Raw genomic sequence first — 11,635 nt, 5'->3', positions numbered from 1 at the left:
AAGGGGCATGCTATTTTTATTTCTGTGTTTATATATAAATGTCCAAACACTCCCACATTCGCCGGGGGGGGGGGGGGGGGGGTGTTAAAATTCCAGCGAAAATGATTGTGATCTTTTAAAATAAAGGTTTTTTTTATTTTTTTTTAGGGTGTCAAAAAATCAGATTTTATTTCTGTGAAGGGGCATGCTATTTTTATTTCTGTGTTTGCTGCACATGAATATATATATATATATAAAAAAAATAACAATTTATTTTTTTTACACATTCGCCAGCAGGGGGCCGGGAGCCGCTCATTAATATTCATATATTCACTGCACACTGGTCCCGATCATTAAATATGCAGGATCGGGACCAGTGAGTGCAGCGGCTCCGTATCCCAGTCCCCTGCCAGCTCTCGGGGGCTCTCCCTGCCTGCCGCCGTCCCTCGCTGCTTCCATCTCCCTGCCTGCCTCAGTCCCCTGGCTCCCTGCGGCATTCGCGGGGATTAAAATTTGCCGCGAGGGCAGCGAGACCCTGAGGCGTTGAATAGGGGGTGAGGGAGGGCTGGCAGTGAATGCACCAGCCCTCCGGAACCCGGCGATTGTGCAGCGAATCCAAAACAGGATTCGTTGCACAGGACGAATTAGGTCCAGTGAATCATGGCGAAAATCATTGGAGAAAGCAGTTCTCCATTTGAGCATTGAATACACTCTCGGCGAATTTGACTAAAAACCCCATTGAAAACCACCAGCGAATCGCGGCAAATCGCACACGGTGAATCGGCAGACATTCACTGTTCACTTGCAGCAAATTGTCTCCATTGAATAGGGAGAATCGTTTTTTCAGAGGAAAAATGGTTTTATTAGTCTCATACCCATATACCCTGGTCAGACCAACTGTGGATCTCCACTGTCCTTTCTCCTGGTATCGCTCTGCCCAGGTATATTTCACATCTACAGTATCAGGTCTGTGGGATCAGTATTTTTGTTGAACCCTCTAAGAAATGCAAGAGTAACCCTAAACGTGGTAAGATAAGAAAACATAAGTAATTGTGCTGGTAAAAGTAATTGTGTATTGGTAAAAAAAATACTGGTAAGAATTTTAGCCATGGACAACACCAAAGTGTTTTAGACAATTATGATGTGAGATGCAGCTGACTCCCAGAGTTCTCATTGGTTCTGTCGGTTATTTCTTATGCGATACAACATGATGAGGCAACAAGTCCAGCTCCAACTAGGCACACCGTCGCTTTAGTCCCCTGTGGAGTATAGAAGTAGAATACATTTGAGCTTGTCACATTGTTAGCAATGGTTTAAAAGTAACCATTATACATCGGGTCTCATTCTAATTAATTTGGTCCCCCGCACGTTCGCATAGGGGAGTGATGTTTGGCATTTGCTCATGCACATGTATGCGCATGTGCAGACGCCTGGTGTGAGCAGGATAGCAGACTGCCTGTTCACCTTCCCATTCGCACCTACCGGTGGCGACAACAGGCTGCGCCCATGGGAACGCCCAGCATTTCAAAGGCATACACATGAAAACGCTGAGCGTTCCCATGGTAATGCGGCAATGATGGGGGTGCTGAAGTCAGCAGATGTCAGCTGACGCCTGCTTCCCACACGGGGCACTCACAGTCCTAAGACACCATAGAGGACAATGGAAAGGTTTCCTCCCCGCACGCAAGCTGCAAATGGATCTTTATACCTTGCGAGTCAACCAGAATAAGGTCCATAGGCTGCACATGGGTTTAGACATGGGATTATATTGGGGAATGATTACTGTGACAGTGTCATCATGGCCGTGCCCTCTTCTGTGCAATGACAGTATTACAGGCATTTCTACAGCAGGTTGTGGGGCTAGGATGATGTGATTCACATAATTTGGTCGCCACCCCACGGACATCCCCACACAGGTCCGGATTATAATGGAGGCACAAGGGGTCAGTGCCCCTGGGCCCCCCACTAGCTAGGGGCCTCCTGTGGTTGGCATGTATTTAAAAAAAAAAAAAATTATAGCTAAAGGTTTTGTGCATGGGAGTGGGGTAGTGCTGCAGCTTCACCTATCTGCCAATGTGACAATGATTAATGGTGCTGAGCATCGGGAGCCAAGGCACACTGATTGCACAAGTGTGCAGTGCATTACTGGGAGTTGACTAAGTCCCATGACACTTTAAACCAGAGAGCAGAAGCTGAGAGGTTTGTGCTGAGAATTGGTGGAGCTCATTACATGCCCATGGAGAACAGCAGCAGCAATCATGGAAGGGTTTTTAATCAAAGGCAGCACTAGGACTGTGAGGTCTCCTACAGAGTAAGGTGCAGAGGGACAAACACAGGCTTTTCATATGGTATGTATTTATGTGTAGGTCTGTGGGTATATATATATATATATTTATATATATATATATGCAGTTACCCATTGACCAAGTTTAGACCTGGCTGGTGTGAATGGGTTCGGGTATATTTACCCGGGTTGCCGGTCCTCGGTGTCCTGTCCGGCCGGGAATTGACGCAGGCGGCGGGCGCAAATGATGGGACAGCCAGTGGGTGATGATGCAGCTCTCCTGTGGCAGTGAGGGCGCCGGAGAGCTGTGTCATTTGCGCCGCCACCTATGTGGATCCCTGTCCTGCGCGGAGGACCAGCACCCGGGGTGAGTATTCTCCCCACCTCCTGCCAACCTCCGCCGCCATCCCGACGACTGCCCACCGCCATCCCGCCGACTGCCCGCCTCCTCCCCACCTCCTGCCGGCCTCCTTCTTGCCCCTTCACACACCAGAAAATGCAGGGACTTTTCTGGTGTGAATGGGTCCAAACCTGGGAAGTTCCCTGCTTGTCCCGGGAACTGAATTCCCGGGTTTGTCCCTGCATTTCTGGTGTGAAAGGGGTATAAGGATGGTAGTTTTCTGCCCCTGCTCTGGCAGACAAGATATTAATATACCGTGTTGATGTAAGTTTATACTTTGCCTCACTAAAAAGACAAAGCAGGAACATCTATAGTGGCAGGATCTGTGCCATTATAGTACATACAGTATACCTGTCAATATCCTGTACATCTCTCCCTGTGTCCATTATATTGTACCTCTTCCTTATGCCTCTCCCTGTGTGCATTATACCTCTGTGTCCCCTACACCTGTGTCCCGTATTCCTTAGTCCCTTAGACTTGTCTCTGTATATCTTATACCTCTGTCAGTGTCCCCTACACATGTGTGCATACACACTCTCAGTGTCCCTTGTACGTCTCTCAGAATCTCTGATACTGGAATGCTGGATACCACAAGCTCTTAAGGCCCATACACACTGGGCGACTTTGAGCTGAAAGTTGCTCAAAACAGCAGGTTTGAGCGGATGGCTTTGTATAGCGCTCCGCTATGCAACACCGTCCACCCCCCCTCCGTCAGTGCCGGGCAGGGGGAAAGCCACTCAGTGTGTATGCACTGAGCGGCTTCAGAGATTGACATCATCGCTGTCCATACACACTGGGCATAGTTGCCCAGTGTGTATGGACCTTCAGTAGCGCACGCAGGGGGGGTTTCTGAGTACCCAGAAACCCCTCCAGGAGTCTAAGGGCCCTCAGATATATCAGCCTTCCAGCAGCTGGTTACTGCTCCAGCTCCACACACCTGGTATGTAGTTTTATATTCTCATTGGCAGATTGCTCTGCCTCCTGAACTCTGATCCCCTATTCCCCATTACCATTTGGTAGGTGGGATTCTCTAGTTTTGAATTCCATTAAAATCTTAGAAATCTATTTCAGGGAACTGGAGATATCTGCAGTCAAGCAAGCTGTCCTCCCACCATAAGATTATGAATAATGAGCCCACTCCACTATTCACCCCTCCTCTGCATATTAAACATCCTCTACCACCCTGGAAGTTATGTATCAGGGCCCCTTCATTCAGCCCAATGCCCTCTTCTCCCACTCCATCTCCCACCATCTGTGCAGTAAAGGGGTAATTCGTGGAAATTACTGATCCAGGCCCTACATGCTGAGCGGTTGATATAATACCCCCTACCACCCGAGGGACATCAAAGCTTCCCCCACCCCTACCGCTGGAGGATCGGTAGGGGCCCCAATACATTGCTATGCCCAGGGGGTCATACACTGCTGTTGACTCCCCTGTATGTATGTATGTACAGTATATGTATGTATGTACAGTATATGTATGTATATATATATATATATTTTTTTTTTTTATTATTATTATTATTTATATACATTTGGTCTATCTATAATACTTTAACTGACCCGGCATATACTGGGTCACCTAAGTGTCCATCTCCGTGCTTTGCTCCACCCCTCTGGAAACCCCCTTCTGAAAATCCTGCGTTTGCCACTGACCTTTACTCTGCTGTATATATCATTGTGCAGTGCTGGATGCCAGGAGCTTGCACTCTGCTGTATATATCGCTGTGCAGTGCTGGATGCCAGGAGCTTGCACTCTGCTTTATATTTCACTACATTCTTCAAAAGAAGCGAGTACAAACTGATGACTGTGGCCTCAGGGAGGCATACCTCCCAACTGTCTCACGTCCCAAACGTGGCCGGCAGTGTCCTGTGGTGAGGGGGCAGCTATGAGTCTCTCTGTCAGTGCTACTCTGCTAGGCAGGGCAGCGGGTAATTTACACTGTGTGCATGCGAATAGCGTCTATGCACAGAGGCAGGGAAACAGAGTATGCAAGCAACTCACAGAGCCCTGAATATGCCCCCAACAGTGACAAAAAAGGTCATGACCTCGCAATTGCAGAATATTGGAGAAGCCATGCCCCTTCCTAGGGGGGCAGTCCCCTTTTCTGGGGCTGTGCACGGGGCTCCCACCAGGAGATGTAGAAATGTGGGAAGGTATGTGGAGATGCGGGGGAGAAGGCACACACAGTGGACACAGCCAGGGGGGTGTATGCTAAAGGAGGGGCCTGGCCCCTGTGTTAAATATTCCAGTTAAGTATAACCTGTTACATAAAATCATTTAATAAAGGTAACATTTTGCAGCCAGCTCTCTGCCTCTTTGGCTCATTGTTGCTAATTGTGATGAGGTTATGCTAAATAATAGGCTGAAAATTATAATAAATTATATAAATCCCAATGCAGGAAGATAAAAAATAGGCGTCTATTCTACAAATAATATATATTTTTCAAAACCAACACCAAAAACAATTATGGTTTCAGAAACAAAAGCAATCATTGTATGATTCTCTTCTTATACATTACCCACTACCCCATACTATACCTGATAAGAAAAGCTTTGACCATATCTCAGCTTTGTCACAAAGTGCTCACAGTTGGCAGTGGTGACGCTATACTCCATCGTCTTCCCCACTTTCTCCAAAGCTGCCCGTACTATTTCTTCTGGTGGGTAGGGTTTTGTGGAACTGTCATACTTGTTATTGACCTTATACATGCAACCATTGGCAACAAGCTCCAACTTTTCTTTTGTCACCACGGCTGTCCCTCCAAATGCGGAGAATATACTAGACCAACCTCCAGATGAAGAGAGCATACTGGACGGACTTCCAAATGAAGAGAGCATACTGGACGGACCTCCAACTGAAGAGAGCATACTGGACGGACCTCCAACTGAAGAGAGCATACTGGACGGACCTCCAAATGAAGAGGGCATACTCGACAGACCTCCAACTGAAGAGAGCATACTGGACAAACAATTTTGAACTGTGTAGAAAAAGGAAAGTAATTAATTTTGTAGGAACTGCAACATGTTCCGTATCTCCTAACTGTCCTTTTTTTTTGGCAATGTCCCACATCCCACTCGAGGATGGCAGTGTCCCGCAGTTTGGGGATCAGTTGGCAGTTCCCACTGTCTGCTGCTGTTCTGCACAGTGTCTATTCAGTGAGGGGCTGGGGGCACAGCCAGCAGTTTACACAGCGCTGGCCATGCCCCTTTAGAGATAAAAAAAGGGGGGGTGGTTTGCAGCCGCATCATCCCTGTGAGGCCACCCTTTTGCCTGTGCTTAATGTTGGCTTGAATTTGATTAGCTTTAACCTTGTTGTTAGTTTACCTCCTTGATACTTTAAGATAAACTTTTTATTGTATAGCAATTTGTCTCCTAGTGCAGTGGTTCCCAACTGGTGGTACACATACCCCTGGGGTACGTATCCTCCTGCTTGGGAGTACTCGGTGGCCAGTACTATAATGGCGACGGTCAGGGAGACGGGTTGCTGGTCTACCCGCTCAGGGTCATGCCGGATATGCCAGGCAGAGCCTGAGCTAAAGCCACAGCGCATCACTACCGCCCTCATCTCCAGCATCAGGGCAGCTCCTAGGAGGCTCCTCTGCAGCATGGATGATGTGGTGGTCGGGCAGCCCACACATCTCTCTATCTCTCTCGTCAGGTTAATTATTTCAGCTGCTCCAATGCACATTCAACAACATTATGCAACCATCCACAGAATAAATGGCACACAGAGACATTGGTAGTAGGGAAAAAAAAGAGTAAATCACTCACACGTATTCAAATTTTAAGAAGCCATACAAAACGTTTTCGGGGTGTTACCCCTTCCTCAGGTCTAGACTATAACACAGCAAAATATGATAAAACCAAACGTAAGAACAGTAGTGCAGAAAACGCCTCCATATGTACCCCTCCAAGAGAGAGAGAGAATAATTGTAAGATGTCGCCCCTTTAATTGGTCGTGTGATTAGACCAGTTCAGCCTTAAAATGTTTAATTCTCTTACAAGCATACAAATGAAGTCCGTAAAGTTCAAATGTTTATTAAAAGTCTCTTTTTTCAAGTATAGGTGCCATTATTCAAGACAACATTGACGTTCTGATGTTTCAAACACTTGAAAATAGCAAACGGAACACTCAACGCATTTTTTTTTAATTATGTTTATTAAGGATCAGAAACGTGCAACATACACATTTAAACAAGCTTCAGCAACAGCAGTGGCCAACGTCGTTGGAATAAACAGTAAATCGGCACTTGGGTTAACACAATTAGATATCTTTGTTGGTTACTGAATGGCCTGAGAATAAACAACTTACGTCTCTAAGCCTAAACTTTTCTAACTTTTAAATGGTGGACCAAGGGAGGGAACATATGGGGTAGGAAGATGAAGAGAGGTGGATGTGGGGGGGAGGATGGGGAAATGGGGATATCAGTGGCAAACGGAGGATTTTCAGAAGGGGGTTTCCAGAGAGGGGTGGAGCAAAGCACGGAGATGGACACTTAGGTGACCCAGTATATCCCGGGTCAGTTAAAGTACTATAGATAGACCAATTGTATATAAATAATAATTATATATATATATATATATATATATATATATATATATATATATAAATTCTGGTACACTCCCCCCCTCTTTAAAGGGCCCTTATTGAAGGCCTGTCTACATCGGAATTTTTACAGAATCCATTCCGAATTCTGTCTGACACTTACAAAGAATTTTAATAGATTATTTTTACAACATACCGCACACTCCCGTGTACCCCTGAGGAAGTCTCTTCGGAGACGAAACGCGTCGGGTCGTTTCCATGCGGTTCACAAAAATCTGAATTTGTAAATGTCATACATTTGTATTTTTAATAAATGTGATTGAATTATTATTCTACCTATTTGCTTGAAATCTGAGCACACAATAAGGTGGTGGGAATTCCTACAGCGCCATCTACATCTTTTCTCATATATATATATATATATATATATATATATATATATATATATATATATACATACAGGGGTGTTAACAGCAGTGTAGACCCCTGGGTATTGCAATGTATTGGGGCACCTACCGATCCTCCAGTGGTAGGGGTGGGGGAAGCTTTGATGTCCCCCAGGTGGTAGGGGGTATTAGATCAACCGCTCAGCATGTAGGGACTGGATCAGTAATTTCCACTAATTACCCCTTTACTGCACAGATGGTGGGAGATGGGTGGGAGAAGGGGGCATTGGGCTGAATGAAGGGGCCCTGATACATAACTCCCAGGGTGGTAGAGGATGTCTAATACGCAGAGATGGGGTGTATAGTGGAGTGGGCTTATTATTCGTAATTTTCTGGTGGGAGGACAGCTTGCTTGACTGCAGATATCTCCAGTTCCTGGAAATAAATTTCTTAGATTTTAATGGAATTAAAAACTAGAGAATTCCCCTACCAAATGGTACTGGGGACTAGGGGATCAGAGTTCAGGAGGCAGAGCAATCTGCCAACGAGTATATAAAACTACAAACCAGGTGTGTGGAGCTGGAGCAGTAACCAGCTGTTTGACGGCTAATATCTCTGGTTCTGGGAACAGTAGAGACAAGCTGCCAGTGTCCCTCAAAGGGGGAGAGTCCCAGCTTTTGGAATATACCCTCAGAAAAACTCTAAGTCAGACAGAACCTGAAATATCTGACTGGGAAGAGCAATTAACAAGCTTGGATGGGGACCACTGCTTTGAAGTCAGATACAGGTATCTCCGGTTTCCAAGGGCCGATTTTTAAAATTCTTGTACCCATGGAAAGAGGGGACCCTCAGCTTTCAGCATAGGCCCCGTAGACTCCTGGGGGGGTTTCTGGGTACTCAGAAACCCCCCCTGCGTGCGCTACTGGATATGGAAAGGGAGGAGATGGCAGCCACAGATCATCTGTTACATACGGTCAGCAATGCGTCATCTGAATGATTATATTGCGTCTACTGGTAACTCCAGTAGTTTACAGATTTCAGCTTTGTGGGCAGGGGTCCGGCTATTGATGAATGGGCCCCAGGTGGAATAGAACTGTGAGGGAGAGGAGGGATTGGCATGTCTGAGGAGATCATACTTGTCATAGTATAAATATTTCAACAGTAGCGTTTCCACCTCTGTCGCCGTGGGTAGATGGGGTTTTATCCAGGAATAAAGGATAACCTTTTTCGCTACAGTAACAATAAGGGTAAGGATAGGGATAAGTCTGGAGGAGGGAGGGGGGATGGGCCATGAATCAAAGTTAGCAAATAGGAGGGGAAGGGGATCAAGATTAGCGTCAAATCGAATATTGTGTCTAACATAACTAAACTATCATGTTCCAGAAGCGTGTTATGTGCCTGCAGGACCAGAAGTTGTGAGCAAGGGATGCTTTTGGTGATCAGCATTTTAGGCAGGAGCCATCCTCATCCTGGACAAAGAAGCTTCGTTGATATTGAGAAACATATGCCCTGTGGATACATTTCAAGTGGACCTCCTGTAGTATCGATGATTTTAAGATCTTTAAGGTTTTGTAGTGATATTTAAATATCATGCTCGAATCTGTTAATAAAGAAACATCTTGCAACCACGATTTAGTTACTTGGGTCTGTTTAGCTGCTGGTACAGCTACTATGGCAGTGGTCAGGGAACTCAGTCCTCATTACCCCACGCAGTGCATATATTACAGGTCTCCTCACAGATCACTAGTGAAATAATTAACTCCACCTGCGGACCTTATAAAATGTGTCTGTGAGTAATTAGTGCACCTGTGCACCTGCTGGGTTACGAGCAAAACATGCACTGTGTGGGGTAATAAGGACCGAGTTCCCTGACCACTGTGCTATGGGGTCATAGAGCATCTTTGACTTAAACTTACCCCGTTGAAACTTGGCCACTGCTCCGGATAGAATCAATGTAGCAGGTTCAGTATGTTTAATAGGAGGGAGGGAGCAAGTATAATGACTAAGCTGGAGAAGAGGGAAGAAGGATAAGCAAGGGAGGTTGAATATGCTCTGTAGCTCGGAGATTGTATACAAGCAGCCTCCTGGATCAAATACGTGGGAAATGCGTTTTAAGCCTCTGTGGAAAAGTCTTCTGAAACCAGAGCATTCCAGACTAGGGGGGAGCATCAGGTTGCCCCAGAGGGAAAGCCAAGGGGAGATCAGGGGGCTGTGATCGAGGGAGCATGAGACAGACCACCATGCAATGTGTATATCTATAAATAGTTTGTTTTGAATTATTTGTTTGGGTAGTTTAAGTTTTGGGGTGTGTAGCAAAGCATTTGGGAGAACAGTGAGAGCAGAGCACAGTCAAGGTTGTAATCAGAGTAGTTCCCAAGTTCTGTCAGCCAACCCTGCAAGAATCTACACAACAGGGATTTGGAGTACAGTTTGAGATCAGGGATATTGAGACCACCCAGGGCTTTTGGAAGGTGTAGCTTATGTAAAGCAAATTTGGCCCTTTTCTCGTTCCACAAAAACTTAGATACTTTCGAGTTAAACCGCTTGACGTCCGAGTTGGATATTTTCATAGGAAGCATCTGCATAACGTAAAGTAACCTGGGGATTATAATAGATTTAACTTCCTCCGCTCTTCCCAACTGTCACAACATTCAAGTATTTTAGTGTTACCTGCTTGTGAAATCCTGCTGGCTCTAATCTGTTTCATGCTGCTGACAGCTCTGTGGTAGTCTGAACACTGCATGCTGATTACAGCACCTGGCCCAGTTCATGCTGCCAGACTGTGTAACCTGACCATTGCATATTGATTAAAGCACCTGAGTGAGAGACATGCTCAGCCCTCATTGATTGAGGCACCTGTGAGTATCCAGTTAATTGTGCTTCCTATAAAAGGCAGCCTCTAGCAGACAGACTTTGCCAGAGTATAGGCTCACAACCTGCTCCAGCGTCCCTTGTACTTTTACTGTGTTCCTGATCACCAGATACTGACTTCAGCTTGTTTCCTGACTATCCTCCGGCTTAATCCCTGTGTACAGTGAACCATGGGTTACCTGTGTATGACCCCAGCCTGCCTTCTGACCACTCTCCTGCCTGATCCTTGTGTACTGTACCTAGTGATTACCAGTGGATGACCTTGGCTTGCCTTCTGACTATTCTCCTGTCTGATCCTTGTGTACTGTGCTCCGTGTCTACCAGTGTACGATTCGGCTAAAATGACTATGCGTAATCCTGAATCCATGCTACCTGTTTCCAAGGGGTTACCAGTGCCACATGGGGAACCCGCTCAGGGGACGGCGACCAGCATGTCCATAGCAGCGAAGCCCAAATCCCAACTGGAGGGGTCACTGGTAAACACCTATGGCGTGGTAAGACTCCGCACCCCTGTATCAGGTCTAGCCAATCCCCAGCCTGGTGACCAGCGTAATGTACCTGAGATCGTGACAGAATACTCTGGCCCAACCAAGGAGCTATTGGAGCAACCGTTTGCTGGGGTTAGCAAGCAAGAACTGGATCAGGCTATGATCTTTCAGTTTTTGCAGACCCTGTTACAGCAGAAGAATGTTGTTCCACCTCCTTTAACCCCTGTGGAATGCGATTCAGGACCATTAAAGGAGCTTGTGCAGCTGATCCAGCAGTTGCAAGAACTTTTGACTCAAATCTTGTCCCTAATTATCGGTTTGCTGGACAGCTTTTCCAGGAGCAAGGTACCCTCTACTCCAGGTCTGGTGCCTGCAAGACCCTCTGATGCCATTCCGGGCATCCGCATCTGTGCCCTGTAAGGACAGGTACCTGAGTCTGCCTCGTCCTCAGTTATCTGATGAGGAACGCCAGGGGCGCAGGTCCTTAAATTTATGTTTTTATTGTGGAGCCCAGGACCATTTGATTGGGTATTGCTCCCTCTGTGAGGCCAGGAATAAGATTATTGCTTCTTTGCCCTCTCAGGAAGAGTTTCGTGGCTATCACTGGGCACCCAGAACTAAGATCTTTTTGCCTAAAAACAGTACAATTTCGGTCAAGCCGCAAGAAGGGAACCCG

At 46.3% G+C, this 11,635-nt stretch overlaps 1 protein-coding gene across 1 annotated transcript in view; it reads right to left on the bottom strand.

The window, feature by feature from the left end:
- Positions 1-767: 767 nt before the first annotated feature.
- LOC146045754 (phospholipase A and acyltransferase 4-like) overlaps positions 768-11,635 on the bottom strand; it is a 169,350-nt gene continuing 158,482 nt past the window's right edge. The window contains exons 3-4 of the mRNA XM_083164801.1: positions 5,206-5,645; positions 768-1,238 (exon numbers count right to left, since the gene is read on the bottom strand). Coding sequence (XP_083020927.1) covers positions 1,173-1,238; positions 5,206-5,645 — 506 coding nt within the window. The 3' untranslated portion in view covers positions 768-1,172. The remainder of the gene's footprint in view (positions 1,239-5,205; positions 5,646-11,635) is intronic.

Source organism: Crinia signifera, chromosome 11 (genome assembly GCF_055691185.1).
Source record: "Crinia signifera chromosome 11, ASM5569118v1, whole genome shotgun sequence".
NCBI lineage: Eukaryota > Metazoa > Chordata > Amphibia > Anura > Myobatrachidae > Crinia > Crinia signifera.
The sequence above is the reverse complement of the archived record's forward strand: the minus strand, read 5'-3'. Positions and strand labels throughout refer to the sequence as shown.